Below are 23,257 nucleotides of genomic sequence, written 5' to 3'. Positions count from 1 at the left end.
CTCTTCCCTCTACGTTGTGAGTTCAAAATTAGTTATAGCTAGAGTGGATAGCTCTTGAGTAGCTTTGTGGGAACATTTAAAAACAAACAGTCAAAAACTGAGCAAATTGTTTTCAAATCCAAACATTTATGGGCATTATAAAAGTAGACCTAGTAAAGAAAACTATAATAAAAGTATCAACATTTTGTTCACATACTCTTACAGTTGCTTCAAATAAAAGATGGTTGAATGGGAAATATGACTCAAAGCCTTACTTAGGTGAACTTATACCCTGTTGGCCTTGTTTCCATACAAAGCTAGTAGTGCTTTTTGATATAAAGTGTAAAATGTTGAAATGATAGTAAATAGAGCTCATCTTGATATTTGTATATAATCTTCTGATCTCTGTCAAAGTTCCTGATGATACTCCTGAATCCTTTCGTACTCTGTATTAGTTTTGGATATATGGGCAGCCCAGTCTGTTATTCAGTTTATAACTTGTCACAGAGTTAAACCTGTTTCTAGGAATTGCATCGTTCATTGGTAACTCTGGACAAGAAAATTAAATGGTTCCTACTCACATTCCAGTTATTCATTTTAAACTGTTTAGGTTTGGCAGCACTGCTCTTTTAAAAACGTTCAACAGCTTCTCAGGAAACATTCCACAAAATAATAACTAATTTTATAAAAGTACTATTGCCCTGTTCACATAATCATCAAAGATAGGAATTATAAACAGACAACAGGCTTCTGTATACAACTACTTATTGTAAGGTTGTAGCAATGGTCTCTCAGTTGTTATAATTAGCAACATATAGAGTCACTTAATTCTAATTATTAATAACCTAATTTTATTTTTATGTTATGTAATAATCAATCTATTTAATTTGTTTTCGCTTCTGCTCTGTTTCCATTTTTGGGTAAGTACTGAAAAGGACTTTTTGTTCTTCAACCCACTTAAAAACCCAGTGTAGAACAAACAAGATGCTATTTGTAATGTTTCTTGTGAATGTTGGCTTCAGTGTATAAGAGAAATAAAAAGAACTTGGAAATATTAGGATTTAGGATCTTACTACATAAAACAATACTGTAATATTAGGATTTAGGATCTTACTATACAAACAAGACTGAAATATTAGGATTTAGGATACTACACAAACAAGACTGTAATATTAGGATTTAGGATCTTACTACACAAACAAGACTGTAATATTAGGATTTAGGATACCACACAAACAAGACTGTAATATTAGGATTTAGGATCTTACTACACAAACAAGACTAATATTAGGACTTAGGATCTTACTACACAAACAAGACTGTAATATTAGGATTTAGGATCTTACTACACAAACAAGACTGTAATATTAGGATTTAGGATCTTTCTACACAAACAAGACTGTATTATTAGGATTTAGGATCTTACTATACAAACAAGACTGTAATATTAGGATTTAGGATCTTACTATACAAACAAGGCTGTATTATTAGGATTTAGGATCTTACTACACAAACAAGACTGTAATATTAGGATTTAGGATCTTTCTACACAAACAAGACTGTATTATTAGGATTTAGGATCTTACTATACAAACAAGACTGTAATATTAGGATTTAGGATCTTACTACACAAACAGGTTACTGATACAGGTTGTGTATAATAGAGTCTATATCAAAACCATTGTACTACTGATACAGGTTGTGTATAATAGAGTCTATATCAAAACCATTGTACTACTGATACAGGTTGTGTATAATAGAATCTATATCAAAACCATTGTACTACTGATACAGGTTGTGTATAATAGAATCTATATCAAAACCATTGTACTACTGATACAGGTTGTGTATAATAGAATCTATATCAAAACCATTGTACTACTGATACAGGTTGTGTATAATAGAATCTCTATCAAAACCATTGTACTACTGATACAGGTTGTGTATAATAGAATCTATATCAAAACCATTGTACTACTGATACAGGTTGTGTATAATAGAATCTATATCAAAACAATTGTACTACTGATACAGGTTGTGTATAATAGAGTCTATATCAAAACCATTGTACTACTGATACAGGTTGTGTATAATAGAATCTATATCAAAACCATTGTACTACTGATACAGGTTGTGTATAATAGAATCTATATCAAAACCATTGTACTACTGATACAGGTTGTGTATAATAGAATCTATATCAAAACCATTGTACTACTGATACAGGTTGTGTATAATAGAATCTATATCAAAACCATTGTACTACTGATACAGGTTGTGTATAATAGAGTCTATATCAAAACAATTGTACTACTGATACAGGTTGTGTATAATAGAGTCTATATCAAAACCATTGTACTACTGATACAGGTTGTGTATAATAGAGTCTATATCAAAACAATTGTACTACTGATACAGGTTGTGTATAATAGAGTCTATATCAAAACAATTGTACTACTGATAGGGGTTGTGTATGATAGAATCTATATCAAAACCATTGTACTACTGATACAGGTTGTGTATAATAGAATCTATATCAAAACCATTGTACTACTGATACAGGTTGTGTATAATAGAATCTATATCAAAACAATTGTACTACTGATACAGGTTGTGTATAATAGAGTCTATATCAAAACCATTGTACTACTGATACAGGTTGTGTATAATAGAATCTATATCAAAACCATTGTACTACTGATACAGGTTGTGTGTAATAGAGTCTATATCAAAACCATTGTACTACTGATACAGGTTGTGTATAATAGAATCTATATCAAAACCATTGTACTACTGATACAGGTTGTGTATAATAGAGTCTATATCAAAACAATTGTACTACTGATACAGGTTGTGTATAATAGAATCTATATCAAAACAATTGTACTACTGATACAGGTTGTGTATAATAGAGTCTATATCAAAACCATTGTACTACTGATACAGGTTGTGTATAATAGAATCTATATCAAAACCATTGTACTACTGATACAGGTTGTGTATAATAGAATCTATATCAAAACCATTGTACTACTGATACAGGTTGTGTATAATAGAATCTATATCAAAACCATTGTACTACTGATACAGGTTGTGTATAATAGAGTCTATATCAAAACAATTGTACTACTGATACAGGTTGTGTATAATAGAGTCTATATCAAAACCATTGTACTACTGATACAGGTTGTGTATAATAGAGTCTATATCAAAACAATTGTACTACTGATACAGGTTGTGTATAATAGAGTCTATATCAAAACAATTGTACTACTGATAGGGGTTGTGTATGATAGAATCTATATCAAAACCATTGTACTACTGATACAGGTTGTGTATAATAGAATCTATATCAAAACCATTGTACTACTGATACAGGTTGTGTATAATAGAATCTATATCAAAACAATTGTACTACTGATACAGGTTGTGTATAATAGAGTCTATATCAAAACCATTGTACTACTGATACAGGTTGTGTATAATAGAATCTATATCAAAACCATTGTACTACTGATACAGGTTGTGTGTAATAGAGTCTATATCAAAACCATTGTACTACTGATACAGGTTGTGTATAATAGAATCTATATCAAAACCATTGTACTACTGATACAGGTTGTGTATAATAGAGTCTATATCAAAACAATTGTACTACTGATACAGGTTGTGTATAACAGAGTCTATATCAAAACTATTGTACTACTGATACAGGTTGTGTATAATAGAATCTATATCAAAACCATTGTACTACTCATACAGGTTGTGTATAATAGAGTCTATATCAAAACAATTGTACTACTGATACAAGTTGTGTATAACAGAGTCTATATCAAAACTATTGTACTACTGATACAGGTTGTGTATAATAGAATCTATATTAAAACCATTGTACTACTCATACAGGTGGTGTATAATATAATCTATATCAAAACCATTGTACAACTGATACAGGTTGTGTATAATAGAGTCTATATCAAAACCATTGTACTACTGATACAGGTTGTGTATAATAGAGTCTATATTAAAACCATTGTACTACTGGTACAGGTTGTGTAATCCAGTTCTCCTGAAGTAGATTTATTTCTTTTTACATTAATGTCTGACTAACTTTCAGACATGAACATTCACATGTTTCTTTGAGGTTTAAAAATGAGCCAGACACTGAAGTAATTCTATCTTTAGACATACCTCTTGACTTCACAAATCAGTGAAGTAATTCTATCTTTAGACATACCTCTTGACTTCACGAATCACTGAAGTAATTCTATCTTTAGACATACCTCTTGACTTCACGAATCACTGAAGTAATTCTATCTTTAGACGTACCTCTTGACTTCACGAATCACTAAGGTAATTCTATTTTTAGACATACCTCTTGACTTCACAAATCACTGAAGTAATTCTATCTTTAGACATACCTCTTGACTTCACAAATCACTGAAGTAATTCTATCTTTAGACATACCTATTGACTTTACAAATCACTGAAGTAATTCTATCTTTAGACATACCTCTTGACTTCACAAATCACTGAAGTAATTATATTTTTAGACATACCTCTTGACTTCACAAATCACTGAAGTAATTATATTTTTAGACATACCTCTTGACTTCACAAATCACTGAAGTAATTCTATCTTTAGACGTACCTCTTGACTTCACGAATCACTAAGGTAATTCTATGTTTAGACATACCTCTTGACTCTACAAATCACTGAAGTAATTCTATGTTTAGACATACCTCTTGACTTCACAAATCACTGAAGTAATTCTATCTTTAGACATACCTCTTGACTTCACAAATCACTGAAGTAATTCTATCTTTAGACATACCTCTTGACTTCACAAATCACTGAAGTAATTCTATCTTTAGACATACCTCTTGACTTCACGAATCACTGAAGTAATTCTATCTTTAGACGTACCTCTTGACTTCACGAATCACTGCAGTAATTCTATCTTTAGACATACCTCTTGACTTCACAAATCACTGAAGTAATTCTATCTTTAGACATACCTCTTGACATCACAAATTACTGAAGTAATTCTATCTTTAGACATACCTCTTGACATCACAAATTACTGAAGTAATTCTATTTTTTAGACATACCTCTTGACTTGTACATAAACTTCATAAGTTTCTTGATTCACTTTCAGTAAAGTATAGTTAATACCTTACAGGTTCACCTTTAAGTTCTAGTATCAATCTATGTTTGTAAGGGTAATTACACTTTTAAATTCTGTTTTTAAACTGTACATCATGAAGATTATTACTGTATGGTTCGTGAGACTTATTGCACTTTTATATTCTAGTTTTGATATAAGCAGTTAAAAATTATTTAACCTTGAGTGTTATCTGTTGTTGATTAGGTTTTGTCACCTTTAAAATCTAGTTTTAATCTAGGTTCAAAAGTCATTTTACTCTGTAATATTAAAGTCAGTTTTGTAAAGGTTATTTTATACAGAATTAAATACATTGGTATCCTTAACACTAATTTGTGAGAGCAGTTGTAATATTAGTTTTTGTTGTTTATTTTCTCTTATTATTAACTCTGTAACCAATAGCATCATAGGCCCACAAAAAATCTGATCTATGAATGGTTTAGATAATTGTTTAAAAAGCACATATTATCTGTTTGGATCTCAAGTGTATAACATACGACATAATGAAGAAAGGTTTGATTTAACTCTTATGGCCTGAATCTTGTATGGGTAAGCAACAAAACTACTTCAGAAAGATCTTATGGCCTGAATCTTGTATGGGTAAGCAACAAAACTACTTCAGAAGGATCTTATGGCCTGAATCTTGTATGGGTAAGCAACAAAACTACTTCAGAAAGATCTTATGGCCTGAATCTTGTATGGGTAAGCAACAAAACTACTTCAGAAGGATCTTATGGCCTGAATCTTGTATGGGTAAGCAACAAAAGTACTTCAGAAATATCTTATGGCCTGAATCTTGTATGGGTAAGCAACAAAACTACTTCAGAAGTATCTTATGGCCTGAATCTTGTATGGGTAAGCAACAAAACTACTTCGGAAAGATTTTATGGCCTGAATCTTGTATGGGTAAGCAACAAAACTACTTCAGAAGGATCTTATGGCCTGAATCTTGTATGGGTAAGCAACAAAACTACTTCAGAAAGATCTTATGGCCTGAATCTTGTATGGGTAAGCAACAAAACTACTTCAGAAGGATCTTATGGCCTGAATCTTGTATGGGTAAGCAACAAAACTACTTCAGAAGGATCTTATGGCCTGAATCTTGTATGGGTAAGTAACAAAACTACTTCAGAAGGATCTTATGGCCTGAATCTTGTATGGGTAAGCAACAAAACTACTTCAGAAAGATCTTATGGCCTGAATCTTGTATGGATAAGTAACAAAACTACTTCAGAAAGATCTTATGGCCTGAATCTTGTATGGGTAAGTAACAAAACTACTTCAGAAAGATCTTATGGCCTGAATCTTGTATGGGAAAGCAACAAAACTACTTCAGAAAGATCTTATGGCCTGAATCTTGTATGGGTAAGCAACAAAACTACTTCAGAAGGATCTTATGGCCTGAATCTTGTATGGGTAAGCAACAAAACTACTTCAGAAAGATCTTATGGCCTGAATCTTGTATGGGTAAGTAACAAAACTACTTCAGAAAGATCTTATGGCCTGAATCTTGTATGGGTAAGTAACAAAACTACTTCAGAAGGATCTTATGGCCTGAATCTTGTATGGGTAAGCAACAAAACTACTTCAGAAGGAAAAGGGTGACATTTTGAAAGACTTCCATCATTCATCTTCATATTAGCTTGCAATGATTTATATGCTAACAGAGAGGATGAGATAGACATGGAATGGTTGGTTGGTGGTCCTTACTGTTTTTGGTGGAGGAAATAATGATTTGACCAATGATATCCACAAATTGTTGATTTCTAGGTTTGCATGTATTTAGTAATTGTTTCACTGTATTAATTCAGAAAAATGTTTTCCTAAAAATATATTTAGGTCAATGATTCTGTACTTTTCCCAATCTATTTTATGTCCAGTTCACACAGCACTGGTGATGAATCTAAGATGTGTGCTAAGTTTGCAATTCTTAGGCAGGATGTAAAGCTGTACAGAATAGTTTCTGGTATTTTGCAGATTTTTGGTCATGTTTTCCACTTGTTTAATGGTTCATTTGGTGAATCTTTCTGTTTTTCCCATTGTTGAGGTTTTTTATTGGTAGCTAATGGCTTTCTGATCTTTATGTTGTAATCACCTGCTTATAAGATTGTTGTATTATTTCCTTTATCTGCAGGCAAAAATGTTAATATTATTTTCTCATTTTAGACAATTCAAGGTGTTAAATTCCAGTATTGTGAGGCTCTGGACCTCAGATTCTGTGGTCTTTTTTTTCACCATGGCAACTTTTAGTAGTTTAGTTAGTGGGTGGAACAGTAAAGTTTGGGTCCTTTTCTTTTCAGTGTTTGAAAGGATTCTGGAACAGAAGTTGAATACTACATCAGTGGTCTGAGGTACATTATGTACAGTTTGTTTTTTGACTTTCACAACTTGTTTCTTTTTGATATTCTTCAGGATGATTGTGTAGCATGTCACATGAAAGTTAAGCAGGATAATTGTGTAGTGTATGATATAAAGGTTTAAGCAGGATGATTACATAATGTGTCACAAAGGTTTAAGCAGGATGATTACGTAGTGTACTACAGAAACGTTTGAGATGTTCAAAGAGCTTTTGTCTTGTTGGAAATTTTTCTTCTAATTTTAAATGTTGAGTCTTGAAGTTCATGAATATACTTGAAGTACTCCATGTATTATTCTATATTTACCCACAAAGAGTTTTTTTTTGTTTCATTTAGTAGTTTTGTGATTTGTCTTGTTTTAAAAGAGGTGTTTTTTTAAGTTTTAAAAACTTTGGGGTAATGTTGAAAGCCCTGTGGCATGGTAAGAAGGTCAGGCCATTGGACCAGTATGCTAACATGGTTAAGTTACTGTTGTAGTTGTAAACCTTGCTGATGGAAGCTAGTTCTCTAGATGTCCTTTTATAGGTAATTTACGCAGAACGTTATGATGAACAGATAAAGTTGTAATGGGAAGCAGCTGCTAAGTTCAATATAATGCACTTATAAAAGGTCTTGAAGGACTAAAATACATATAAACAAGGTATTTAAGATGCAGTAAAGTTTAAAAATCTTTTTTATGTTATAGGAAATAACTTCAATTTTTAATTTTACCATCCTTAGTCACATTCTACCAACTGTGTAATAATGTGCCAGTGTTTTTTTGTTTGTTTCTTTATGAAATTAAAACTAACATTTTGTCAGTATCATCTTATTTTTAATTTTAAAACAAAAATGCATGTACTACAGTTTTCTTTTATCTTTTGACAGGAAAACTCACTATAGTCATTGGACAAGTAGGATGTGGAAAAACTTCTCTGCTGTCTGCTCTGCTAGGAGAGATGCAAACTTGTAAAGGAGTGGTCCAGTGGGCAGGGTAAGTTGGTTGTGTGCATTTTGGTTTTTAACCTCTAGTGAGTTAGGCCTAGCACAGCCTATTGGTTAGGGTGTTTGACTTGCAATATGAATGTCGGAGGATCAAAACCCATCCCCAGAAGTGCCCTTTTGACCATAGGACATTATAATGTAGTGTTCAATCCCAGTATATATTGATTAAAGAGTAGTGGATGGTGTTAACTTGCTTTTTTCACTATAATTTATCACTTCAAAATTAGTAACAACTAATACATGTGGCTCTTGACATGGTTTACACAAAATTCACAAATAAACAAGATAATGAATTCATAATGTATGTAAATTTCTGTAAAGTAACAACATATTAAACACATAGCACATCAGGATTGTCAGAGCATTCTTAAACATGAAGAACAAAAGTAGAGAAGGTTAAATAAATGTATCAGGTGATTTAAGTCTTCTTTTATTAACTTATTATTTATCATACATTGATTTATGATATTTTTCTCTGTCAGTTACCAAGCTGAACCCTCAAAACAGCTTCCAGAAAATTTCATAGTCATGTGATTTTAGGTTGTAATATTACGTTTCTATGTTTTAATTATACAAAATATTATTATGTCATTTGAATGGTGGGTATTTCTCATCAAAGTGTAACTGTAAATGTTTCATTGATTTTACTGTTCATTTTTGGATTTTTTTTCTCTCTCACCATTGCTTTACACCCTGGATATTTATTAACTTTTGCATCATCATGTTTATAAACATTCTCCCAGTATCCGGTTTTACTATCCAGTTGTTTATCTCAAGCTTACAACAGTTAAAATTTGGGAACATTTGAAATAAAATTATCTTTCTTAATGGTGGTACTAAACACCCAACTGGAATATTGTTAATATGAAGGCTAAAGAAACAAAAGTTTATTTAATTATTTATTTCACATTTTTGGAAGTTAAAATTTGGGGTGTTTGAAATAGAATACACTTTCATGATTTCCAAATCACATGTGATTAAATAAGTTTATGTAGTGTCTCATATATGTGGCAGTGAAAGAGTTTCAGAAACACACAGATGTGGATGTGATACATCATATCATTTACCATATAATATACTTGTATTTATGTTAGTCTTAGCACATTATACAATTTATAATGTTCAACACCTACTAAATTGCCATATAGATCTATATATTTTAAATCAACATGACTGGGAGTAAAGATATGACTGTGAAAATATAATCCATACACTTAACTTAGAAAAGAGAAAAGTTGCTGTTCAATTAATTCAACCTAAAAAAAGACAGTACTAAACTACCACTTTACCCTGTGTTGTAATGTTTAGAAATAGTTTTCAGTACTAAATTACCACTTTACCCTGTGTTGTGATGTTTTGAAATAGTTTTCAGTACTAAATTACCACTTTACCCTGTGTTGTAATATTTTGAAATAGTTTTCAGTACTAAATTACCACTTTACCCTGTGTTGTGATGTTTTGAAATAGTTTTCAGTACTAAATTACCACTTTACCCTGTGTTATGATGTTTTGAAATAGTTTTCAGTACTAAATTACCACTTTACCCTGTGTTGTGATGTTTTGAAATAGTTTTCAGTACTAAATTACCACTTTACCCTGTGTTGTGATGTTTTGAAATAGTTTTCAGTACTAAATTACCACTTTACCCTGTGTTGTAATGTTTTGAAATAGTTTTCAGTACTAAATTACCACTTTACCCTGTGTTGTGATGTTTTGAAATAGTTTTCAGTACTAAATTACCACTTTACCCTGTGTTGTAATGTTTTGAAATAGTTTTCAGTACTAAATTACCACTTTACCCTGTGTTGTAATGTTTTGAAATAGTTTTCAGTACTAAACTACCGCTTTACCCTGTGTTGTAATGTTTTGAAATAGTTTTCAGTACTAAATTACCACTTTACCCTGTGTTGTAATGTTTTGATATAGTTTTCAGTACTAAATTACCACTTTACGCTGTGTTGTAGTGTTTTGAAATAGTTTTCAGTACTAAACTACCACTTTACCCTGTGTTGTAATGTTTTGAAATAGTGTTCAGTACTAAATTACCACTTTACGCTGTGTTGTAATGTTTTAAAATAGTTTTCAGTACCAAATTACCACTTTACCCTGTGTTGTAATGTTTTGATATAGTTTTCAGTACTAAATTACCACTTTACCCTGTGTTTTAATATTTTGAAATAGTTTTCAGTACTAAATTACCACTTTGCCCTGTGTTGTAATGTATTGATATAGTTTTCAGTACCAAATTACCACTTTACCCTGTGTTGTAATATTTTGAAATAGTTTTCAGTACCAAATTACCACTTTGCCCTGTGTTGTAATGTTTTGAAATAGTTTTCAGTACTAAATTACCACTTTGCCCTGTGTTGTAATGTTTTGATATAGTTTTCAGTACTAAATTACCACTTTACCCTGTGTTGTAATATTTTGAAATAGTTTTCAGTACTAAATTACCACTTTACCCTGTGTTGTAATGTTTTGAAATAGTTTTGAGTACTAAATTACCACTTTGCCCTGTGTTGTAATGTTTTGATATAGTTTTCAGTACTAAATTACCACTTTACCCTGTGTTGTAATATTTTGAAATAGTTTTGAGTACCAAATTACCACTTTGCCCTGTGTTGTAATGTTTTGAAATAGTTTTGAGTACTAAATTACCACTTTACCCTGTGTTGTAATGTTTTGAAATAGGTTTCAGTACTAAATTACCACTTTACCCTGTGTTGTAATGTTTTGAAATAGTTTTGAGTACTAAATTACCACTTTACCCTGTGTTGTAATGTTTTGAAATAGTTTTCAGTTCTAAATTACCACTTTACCCTGTGTTGTAATGTTTTGATATCGTTTTCAGTACTAAATTACCACTTTACCCTGTGTTGTAATGTTTTGAAATAGTTTTCAGTACTAAATTACCACTTTACCCTGTGTTGTAATGTTTTGAAATAGTTTTCAGTACTAAATTACCACTTTACCCTGTGTTGTAATGTTTTGAAATAGTTTTCAGTACTAAATTACCACTTTACCCTGTGTTGTAATGTTTTGAAATAGTTTTCAGTACTAAACTACCACTTTACCCTGTGTTGTAATGTTTTGAAATAGTTTTCAGTACTAAATTACCACTTTACCCTGTGTTGTGATATTTTGAAATAGTTTTCAGTACTAAATTACCACTTTACCCTGTGTTGTAATGTTTTGAAATAGTTTTCAGTACTAAATTACCACTTTACCCTGTCTTGTAATGTTTTGAAATAGTTTTCAGTACTAAATTACCACTTTACCCTGTGTTGTAATGTTTTGAAATAGTTTTCAGTACTAAATTACCACTTTACCCTGTCTTGTAATGTTTTGAAATAGTTTTCAGTACTAAATTACCACTTTACCCTGTGTTGTAATGTTTTGAAATAGTTTTCAGTACTAAATTACCACTTTACCCTGTGTTGTAATGTTTTGAAATAGTTTTCAGTACTAAATTACCACTTTGCCCTGTGTTGTAATGTTTTGAAATAGTTTTCAGTACTAAATTACCACTTTACCCTGTGTTGTAATGTTTTGAAATAGTTTTCAGTACTAAATTACCACTTTACCCTGTGTTGTAATGTTTTGAAATAGTTTTCAGTACTAAATTACCACTTTACCCTGTGTTGTAATGTTTTGAAATAGTTTTCAGTACTAAACTACCACTTTACCCTGTGTTGTAATGTTTTGAAATAGTTTTCAGTACTAAATTACCACTTTACCCTGTGTTGTGATATTTTGAAATAGTTTTCAGTACTAAACTACCACTTTGCCCTGTGTTGTAATGTTTTGAAATAGTTTTCAGTACTAAATTACCACTTTGCCCTGTGTTGTAATGTTTTGATATAGTTTTCAGTACTAAATTACCACTTTACCCTGTGTTGTAATGTTTTGAAATAGTTTTCAGTACTAAATTACCACTTTACCCTTTGTTGTAATGTTTTGAAATAGTTTTAAAAGTTCATAAAGTCCTCGTAATAATATAAATATATTTCTGACTGACCAAAAGTAATTAATAAGTAACCAATAAGGTTATCTTTTTTGTTAATACATACAGTGTGCTTTACTAATTTTCAATATGTCTTTATGAGAGTTTATTTTGTATTAATGATACATATTAGGACTGTTCACATCTATTGAAGTGTAACTGACTTTACATGTAGTTGATTTAGTTGAAATAAAATATATATCTGCCTTACAATTTTGAATGAAACACAAGGTCTAACTTTACATGGAATCATAAGTTATTCATAAGTTTTTGTACAAGATATGGTTGTTTATGACATTTTTGAGCTAGATCATAAAAGCAGTAGGTGAAAATACCCCCCTTTGTTTTGTAGGTGCAAATATCCCCCCCCTTTTGTTTTGTAGGTGAAAATACCCCCCCCCCCTTTGTTTTTCCTGGGTCTCTTGAACTGTAATTCATTCTGTTCTTACATTGTAATTCATTACAACTGACCCCACTGTTAAAGGATTTTTTTCATTGTTTTTATCTTTATTTCTCTCTTTTTTTAATGTGAAATATAAAAAATATCTATAGAAATAAAAAATTAATTTTTCTTCATAAATGTCTGTACTTTTAGCACACCATCCGTTGCCTATGTTCCTCAGAAAGCTTGGCTTCTTAATGCAACTTTGAAAGAAAATATTCTCTTTGGTCAGCCTTATGATGGACGAAGGTAAGGACATAAAGTGGTACTGTCTGTTTTGTAATATACCAAATAATAGTAACAACTTATGATAGACAAAGGTAAGGACATAAAGTGGTACTGTCTGTTTTGTAATATACCAAATAATAGTAACAACTTATGATGGACAAAGGTAAGGACTTAAAGTGGTACTGTCTGTTTTGTAATATACCAAATAATAGTAACAACTTATGATGGACAAAGGTAAGGACTTAAAGTTGTACTGTCTGTTTTAAAATATACCAAATAATAGTAACAAGGCTACATTAAGAGAATATTTTTTCACAAGTTTTAACAGAAAACATAAATATTATCATCTTATTTCCAGAGATAAATGTTATGTAAATATTTGATGTTTCACTTTGCTAAGGATAAGGCATCAAACTATGTTATTTAAAACACTTCATTGAGAAACATGAAAACTGTGTTAGTTTCTGGTGAAACTTGAGATATCTTTTTTTTCATTTGGATTTTTTCAGATTTAAAGGAATTTTAATGTTAATTTTTTGCATTGGATGTTATGCATGAGATTTAAAAGTGAATCCCAAATTGGTTTGTTAATCCTAAAACCCCTAAATGGTAGATTTTGTTTTGTTTTAGAATTTTGCACAAAGTTATACGAGGGCTATCTGCGCTAGCCATCCCTAATTTAGCAGTGTAAGAGTAGAGGGAAAGCAGTTAGTCATCACCACCCACTGCCAACACTTGGGCTACTCTTTTACCAACAAATAGTGGGATTGACTGTTACATTATAATGCCCCCATGGCTGAAAGGGCAAGCATGTTTTGGTACGACAGGAATTCAAACCTGCGACCCTTAGATTACGAGTCGAACGCCTTAAACCACCTGGCCATAATGGGCCCCTAAATGGTAAAGTTGGCTATCCAAAGTTAGTTGTTTCAGAAAATAATGATATAACCAAAATGAATGGTTTTAAGGGATCAAGAAAAAAACTGAAATATGTTTTAGTTCCTAGTTTTTAAACAAGTGTTTTTGTTTTACAAACATTCTGGAAGTTTCCTTTACTGTACTCACTGCATTGGTGGCAAACAACAGTAGTGATATAAAGTTACAAATTCTGTCAGTTTCATAAATTTTTCTGAAAAAAATGCATGATCAAATGAGATTGCAAATTGCAGATAGAATGAGATATTGAGCGAAAGCTTCAAAAATTATCAAATGATAGATTTAGCAAAAAAAAACAAACTATTATTTCTTCGTGTATAAATATATGTGCGTGATGAGTATGAACCTCCTTGTTCTTAAAAGAATTAAGATTGATTTGAGAGCATTAAAAAGTAGAAAAAATTAATTTAGGAACTGAAGGAACAAATATGACTCTAAGTTCTTTAAAAATACTCTTGTCATGTTTTGTTTTGTAGTGTTTTAGCTGCTCATAGAATGTCTCTTTTATTTTGTTTTCTAGTACAAACTTTATAGCTCCATCTCTGTAATTACAGCAATTCTTAGTGAGGCTTCATTCCCCTCTTGTTTTTTTTAATATTAAGTATTTTAACGTTAAAAAACTTATATAACATATAATGTTTCTATACAGTTCTTGTTCTAGTTAGGGAAATTATCCACCTCTTGACCAATGTGAGATCTAATTACAGCTGTAGCTGTTGAAGATTCCCTCTTGTTTTTAATATAAAGGACTTTTAATGGTAGAACAAAATAATTTACAACACATATGGAAGGAAAAGAATTATGACTAAAATATTAAATGTATTAAACAATTTTCTGGTATTTCTTAATTGTGTGAAAGTTATATTTTATTCTCTTATATTTTTACTATAATTCCTAAACCACATACATTTCCATTTTCTACCAACTAGTTACAATATTTTCAGATATTAAGAACTACATTTTTCTTATTGTTTAGAGTTACCAATCAAGTAACAATGTTTTATGGTTATTTGCTTTCCAACTCAACTTCTTGAGTATTTTCAACTTAAGTTTTTTGGTTCAAAATGGTACACATGATTTCACTAAAGAACCACCACCATGCCACTGTTGGTTCCAAATGGTACACATGATCTGACTAAAGAACCACCACCATGCCACTGTTGGTTCAAAATGGTACACATGATTTGACAAAAAGAACCACCACCATGCCACTGTTGGTTCAAAATGGTACACATGATTTCACTAAAAGAACCACCACCATGCCACTGTTGGTTCAAAATGGTACACATGATTTCACTAAAAGAACCACCACCATGCCACTGTTGGTTCCAAATGGTACACATGATTTGACTAAAAGAACCACCACCATGCCACTGTTGGTTCAAAATGGTACACATGATTTGACAAAAAGAACCACCACCATGCCACTGTTGGTTCAAAATGGTACACATGATTTGACTAAAAGAACCACCACCATGCCACTGTAGATAAAATTTAGTAAAACAATTACATTGCAAGTTTTAACTCTTTAAGGAAAACTCTGAAATGGAAAAAAAGTAAATCAGATTTATTTCTGAGTAAATTGTTTTAAGTCAAGTTTCTCTAATAAATAGAAAAATAATAATGCATTTCACCATATCTTGTAGTTAATATTATGGCTACAGATCATAGCTAATAACATAGTACATCTCAGTTTGTAGCTGAAATGTAACTGTGGTAGAACTAAGTTATTCAACCTAAACTAGAACTGTAGCAGAATCAAGTTCTATCTAAACTATAATTGTAGAAGAACCATGTTATCCCACTTGAACTATAACCTTATTTCAATTATTGTTGTGACAGTTGGAGAAGAAATCCAGTCAGTGAATGAAAGAGATGTACATGTTATCATTGTTTATTAAGTCAGTGAATGTGTATGTTATCATTGTTTATTAAGTCAGTGAATGAGAGAGATGTGTATGTTATCATTGTTTATTAAGTCAGTGAATGAGTAGGATGTGTATGTTATCATTGTTTATTAAGTCAGTGAATGAGTAGGATGTGTATGTTATCATCGTTTATTAAGTCAGTGAATGAGTAGGATGTGTATGTTATCATTGTTTATTAAGTCAGTGAATGAGAGGGATGTGTCTGTTATCATTGTTTATTAAGTCAGTGAAGGAGTGAGATGTGTATGTTATCATTGTTTATTAAGTCAGTGAAGGAGTGAGATGTGTATGTTATCATTGTTTATTAAGTCAGTGAATGAGAGAGATGTGTATGTTATCATTGTTTATTAAGTCAGTGAATGAGTAGGATGTGTATGTTATCATTGTTTATTAAGTCAGTGAATGAGTAGGATGTGTATGTTATCATCGTTTATTAAGTCAGTGAATGAGTAGGATGTGTATGTTATCATTGTTTATTAAGTCAGTGAATGAGAGGGATGTGTATGTTATTGTTTATTAAGTCAGTGAATGAGTAGGACGTGTATGTTATTGTTTATTAAGTCAGTGAATGAGTAGGATTTGTATGTTATTGTTTATTAAGTCAGTGAATGTGTAGGATGTGTATGTTATCATTGTTTATTAAGTCAGTGAAGGAGTGAGATGTGTATGTTATCATTGTTTATTAAGTCAGTGAATGAATAGGACATGTATGTTATCATTGTTTATTAAGTCAGTGAATGAGTAGGATGTGTCTGTTATCATTGTTTATTAAGTCAGTGAAGGAGTGAGATGTGTATGTTATCATTGTTTATTAAGTCAGTGAATGAATAGGACATGTATGCTATCATTGTTTATTAAGTCAGTGAATGAGAGAGATGTGTATGTTATCATTGTTTATTAAGTCAGTGAATGAGTAGGACATGTATGTTATTGTTTATTAAGTCAGTGAATGAGTGAGATGTGTATGTTATCATTGTTTATTAAGTCTGTGAAGGAGTGAGATGTACATGTTATCATTGTTTATTAAGTCAGTGAATGAGTAGGATGTGTATGTTATCATTGTTTATTAAGTCAGTGAAGGAGTAGGATGTGTATGTTATCATTGTTTATTGTCAGTGAAGGAGTGAGATGTGTATGCTATCATTGTTTATTAAGTCAGTGAATGAGAGAGATGTGTATGTTATCATTGTTTATTAAGTCAGTGAATGAGTAGGACGTGTATGTTATTGTTTATTAAGTCAGTGAATGAGTAGGATTTGTATGTTATTGTTTATTAAGTCAGTGAATGAGAGGGATGTGTATGTTATCATTGTTTATTAAGTCAGTGAATGAGTAGGACGTGTATGTTATTGTTTATTAAGTCAGTGAACGAGTAGGATTTGTATGTTATTGTTTATTAAGTCAGTGAATGAGTAGGATTTGTATGTTATTGTTTATTAAGTCAGTGAATGAGAGAGATGTGTATGTTATCATTGTTTATTAAGTCAGTGAAGGAGTAGGATGTGTATGTTATCATTGTTTATTAAGTCAGTGAATGAGAGAGATGTGTATGTTATCATTGTTTATTAAGTCAGTGAATGAGTAGGACGTGTATGTTATTGTTTATTAAGTCAGTGAATGAGTAGGATTTGTATGTTATTGTTTATTAAGTCAGTGAATGAGAGAGATGTGTATGTTATCATTGTTTATTAAGTCAGTGAATGAGAGGGATGTGTATGTTATCATTGTTTATTAAGTCAGTGAATGAGTAGGATGTGTATGTTATCATTGTTTATTAAGTCAGTGAAGGAGTAGGATGTGTATGTTATCATTGTTTATTAAGTCAGTGAATGAGTAGGATGTGTATGTTATCATTGTTTATTAAGTCAGTGAATGAATAGGACATGTATGTTATCATTGTTTATTAAGTCAGTGAATGAGTAGGATGTGTCTGTTATCATTGTTTATTAAGTCAGTGAAGGAGTGAGATGTGTATGTTATCATTGTTTATTAAGTCAGTGAATGAATAGGACATGTATGCTATCATTGTTTATTAAGTCAGTGAATGAGAGAGATGTGTATGTTATCATTGTTTATTAAGTCAGTGAATGAGTAGGACATGTATGTTATTGTTTATTAAGTCAGTGAATGAGTGAGATGTGTATGTTATCATTGTTTATTAAGTCTGTGAAGGAGTGAGATGTACATGTTATCATTGTTTATTAAGTCAGTGAATGAGTAGGATGTGTATGTTATCATTGTTTATTAAGTCAGTGAAGGAGTAGGATGTGTATGTTATCATTGTTTATTAAGTCAGTGAAGGAGTGAGATGTGTATGCTATCATTGTTTATTAAGTCAGTGAATGAGAGAGATGTGTATGTTATCATTGTTTATTAAGTCAGTGAATGAGTAGGACGTGTATGTTATTGTTTATTAAGTCAGTGAATGAGTAGGATTTGTATGTTATTGTTTATTAAGTCAGTGAATGAGAGGGATGTGTATGTTATCATTGTTTATTAAGTCAGTGAATGAGTAGGACGTGTATGTTATTGTTTATTAAGTCAGTGAATGAGTAGGATTTGTATGTTATTGTTTATTAAGTCAGTGAATGAGTAGGATTTGTATGTTATTGTTTATTAAGTCAGTGAATGAGAGAGATGTGTATGTTATCATTGTTTATTAAGTCAGTGAAGGAGTAGGATGTGTATGTTATCATTGTTTATTAAGTCAGTGAATGAGAGAGATGTGTATGTTATCATTGTTTATTAAGTCAGTGAATGAGTAGGACGTGTATGTTATTGTTTATTAAGTCAGTGAATGAGTAGGATTTGTATGTTATTGTTTATTAAGTCAGTGAATGAGAGAGATGTGTATGTTATCATTGTTTATTAAGTCAGTGAATGAGAGGGATGTGTATGTTATCATTGTTTATTAAGTCAGTGAATGAGTAGGATGTGTATGTTATCATTGTTTATTAAGTCAGTGAAGGAGTAGGATGTGTATGTTATCATTGTTTATTAAGTCAGTGAATGAGTAGGATGTGTATGTTATCATTGTTTATTAAGTCAGTGAATGAGTAGGACGTGTATGTTATCATTGTTTATTAAGTCAGTGAAGGAGTAGGATGTGTATGTTATCATTGTTTATTAAGTCAGTGAATGAGTAGGATGTGTATGTTATCATTGTTTATTAAGTCAGTGAATGAGAGGGATGTGTATGTTATCATTGTTTATTAAGTCAGTGAAGGAGTGAGATGTGTATGTTATCATTGTTTATTAAGTCAGTGAATGTGTGAGATGTGTATGTTATCATTGTTTATTAAGTCAGTGAATGAGTAGGATGTGTATGTTATCATTGTTTATTAAGTCAGTGAATGAGTAGGATGTGTATGTTATCATTGTTTATTAAGTCAGTGAATGAGTAGGATGTGTATGTTATCATTGTTTATTAAGTCAGTGAATGAGTAGGATGTGTATGTTATTGTTTATTAAGTCAGTGAATGAGAGGGATGTGTATGTTATCATTGTTTATTAAGTCAGTGAAGGAGTGAGATGTGTATGTTATCATTGTTTATTAAGTCAGTGAATGAGTGAGATGTGTATGTTATCATTGTTTATTAAGTCAGTGAAGGAGTGAGATGTGTATGTTATCATTGTTTATTAAGTCAGTGAAGGAGTGAGATGTGTATGTTATCATTGTTTATTAAGTCAGTGAATGTGTAGGATGTGTATGTTATCATTGTTTATTAAGTCAGTGAAGGAGTGAGATGTGTATGTTATCATTGTTTATTAAGTCAGTGAAGGAGTGAGATGTACATGTTATCATTGTTTATTAAGTCAGTGAATGTGTAGGATGTGTATGTTATCATTGTTTATTAAGTCAGTGAATGTATAGGATGTGTGTGTTATCATTGTTTATTAAGTCAGTGAATGTGTAGGATGTGTATGTTATCATTGTTTATTAAGTCAGTGAAGGAGTGAGATGTGTATGTTGTTTGGGAGATGGTTAATTTTGTTGTGTCATTTTAAAAAACATAAGTGAAGTTTAGTTGACACCTTAATGTTTCTTGTATGTAACAGATATTACCAGGTTGTTCAAGCCTGTGCACTTCAACCAGACATTGAACTACTCCCTGCAAGAGACATGACAGAGATCGGAGAACGAGGTGTGAACCTGAGTGGTGGTCAGAAACAACGGATCGCTCTGGCTCGAGCATTTTATTCACAAGCCAGAATTGTCATATTGGTTAGTATTTAATAGCAGTCTTGAATTGGAATTAAAACTCGTAATGTATTTTGGATTTTCTTAGTTTAGGAAAATTTAAATGTTCCATAATATGTACAAAATATATACAGTATAACATTTAAAGATTAGTTGCTGTCTTAATATTTAACCAGTTTATTTAGGTAAATTAAAATTATGATTTGTAATCACTTCAGTATCAGCAGATCACAAATAAACAAAAGCACGTGTGTACAAGTTCCCTATATGGATGACGAGAAAAAGTGTAGAAATATAAAAAGTTTTAGCTTTAAATAAAGTTGTGCACGTACTGAGCCTAAACTTAACTGATATATAAAAACAAAGTTAACACAATTACACAGTGTTCAATTAATTTAAGAATGTGCTACAAACCAGATTTCTACCACTCAAAATGATATTTTACTTGTTATACTCAGTAATTTTACTGTCATGGTTTAAAGTTTCTTTTCTGAGATCAACAGTTTATTAGTTGTACTGCTGCAATGTGACATTTCTCTTCAGCAATCTACTGTTTTCTATTAGTTGTACTGCTGCAATGTGACATTTCTCTTCAGCGATTACTGTTTTCTATTAGTTGTACTGCTGCAATGTTACATTTCTCTTCAGCTATCTACTGTTTTCTATTAGTTGTACTGCTGCAATGTGACATTTCTCTTCAGCGATCTACTGTTTTCTATTAGTTGTACTGCTGCAATGTGACATTTCTCTTCAGAGATCAACAGTTCATTTCAAATTGGGAATTACATCTTATTTACTTTCTAGAACATTTTTATGCTGTGTTTAAAACACAAAAAGATTAAAAGAGACTCTTGAATAAAAATGGTGTAATTTGTTGAAAGTTTCAAGTTCAAGCACTGAAAAAGAATCTTAACTTTTGACAGTTATAAAACTATTAGGTTTCTCAGTGAGACTACCAGAAGTTACACAAAAGAAATTGTTTATAACTTTACTGTTTTTCAGTTGTTTTTGTCTTTGTTTCAGTAAGTTTCTCTTCAGGTTACAGTATTATTAGGTTTGCTTGATATGGGTATGATTGTATTCTGATTTTGACAGTTAGAAGTGTATACAAGTAATATAATTTAATTCAGAATTATCAAACTTAAGAATACAACAATAGCAACTTTTACAGTAGTGAAATTCTGATATTCGTGATTACATTTTGACCAATAGTAGCACATTGTAATAATTAAAATCAGAATTTCCATAGTGTAAAGAACTGATGTTATTCTATTTTTGAATGAATTAATAGGAAGATTGCTCAAAAAACATTGATAATTGTTTATTGTTTCTAACAATCTGTCAAGGAACTGTATAAATTAGATTACCTTTCATAATTATTAAATTAGTTTGTGTTCTCACATTTCACATTGATTGGTCTATCTTTTCTCAAGTAATTTATCCAAGTTGGATTGGACAAGAACATGATCCTGCTTCCAGCAATCTTGTTCTTTTCTTCTGATTATTCTTAGTATAGTTATTATTCATTCTTGGGGTATTTTGGAATTTGGGACCATTTAGTTGACATAATACATACATGAATAAATACTCTATATTTGTCCAGTTACTATTTGTCTCTAAATCCTTTGTTATTTAGTCCATGATGATGAGAAAACCCACTTGTGGAGAAAATTATATATTTAAAAACAGCTAGTATGGGTAGAGAAAACACTATGTAGAGGAGCGAACAAGGTTGAAACATTGTTTGCTCATCTACTAGTGCTTTCTCTACCCATACCAGCCATTTTTAAATATATAACTTTGTTATTTAGGCTTTCAGTGTAGTTCCAACAATACAGAATGTTCACATCAGTCATATTTTTGTCACTTCACTGTGCTGATTGTTTGATTTTTGTTTTGAATAATGTTCTGTGATTCTCTGCTTATTTTAATTGACACAAGTGAATAATGTTTTATGATTTTATTTTAATCGACACATGTTAATAATGTTCTGTGGTTCTCTACTTACTTCAGATTGGTCTAAATGTAAAGAGTTTTTATATATAGATAGACAAAGTGTTGTCTGAGTTTATAAATGGTTGATTGGCTTTGTTGGTTACCACTCACATTTGTAAATTTAAGAACAGTGGTTTTTTGTGGGTATGTAGCTGACAAATCATTCAATACAAGGAGAATACATAATGGACTTGTATTATCCTCAAGGTCATCTAAGAGCACTTCCATATTTGGCAATGACCCGTCCAGCAGTTTGCCTGTATTAGCAGACACTTAGACATTTGGCAATCGATGGTTCAGATTGTATGCAAAGTATAACTATAATGAAAATGTAATTTTGTCAGTTTTAATCATTTTTACTGATAAATTCCTAATACAGATAATAAAATAATAAAAAATGAAATCATTTATGAAATAAAGTGGACTTGAAGTATAAAAATATCCACATAGTCATTGTTCCAACTAATAAATGTATTTCCAAAAATTATGTTAATGCAATTTGTGTGCAATATCTATACCAGTATTTAACATGTTTTATATTATTTTCATCATTAAACAATGGTGCTGATGTGACTTGTTACTCAACTGGAACATGTTTTATATTATTTTCATCATTAAACAATGGTGCTGATGTGACTTGTTACTCAACTGCAACATGTTTTATATTATTTTCATCATTAAACAATGCTGATGTGACTTGTTACTCAACTGGAACATGTTTTATATTATTTTCATCATTAAACAATGGTGCTAATGTGACTTGTTACTCAACTGCAACATGTTTTATATTATTTTCATCATTAAACAATGGTGCTGATGTGACTTGTTACTCAACTGGAACATGTTTTATATTATTTTCATCATTAAACAATGGTGCTGATGTGACTTGTTACTCAACTGGAACATGTTTTATATTATTTTCATCATTAAACAATGGTGCTAATGTGACTTGTTACTCAACTGGAACATGTTTTATATTATTTTCATCATTAAACAATGGTGCTGATGTGACTTGTTACTCAACTGGAACATGTTTTAT

The 23,257-nt window shown here is 31.1% G+C and overlaps 1 protein-coding gene across 1 annotated transcript in view; it reads left to right on the top strand.

Annotated features, from left to right (window-relative positions):
• The window catches only part of LOC143256304 (ATP-binding cassette sub-family C member 9-like), a 112,595-nt gene that overhangs the window by 50,707 nt on the left and 38,631 nt on the right, over nt 1-23,257 (top strand). The window contains 3 exon segments of the mRNA XM_076513376.1: nt 8,369-8,474; nt 13,084-13,179; nt 20,082-20,247. Of these exon segments, the coding sequence (XP_076369491.1) occupies nt 8,369-8,474; nt 13,084-13,179; nt 20,082-20,247 (368 nt within the window).

This window comes from Tachypleus tridentatus, chromosome 7, assembly GCF_004210375.1.
Source record: "Tachypleus tridentatus isolate NWPU-2018 chromosome 7, ASM421037v1, whole genome shotgun sequence".
In the NCBI taxonomy this organism is placed as follows: domain Eukaryota; kingdom Metazoa; phylum Arthropoda; class Merostomata; order Xiphosura; family Limulidae; genus Tachypleus; species Tachypleus tridentatus.
Note: the sequence above shows the minus strand (reverse complement) of the source record. Positions and strands in the feature narration are given on the sequence as shown.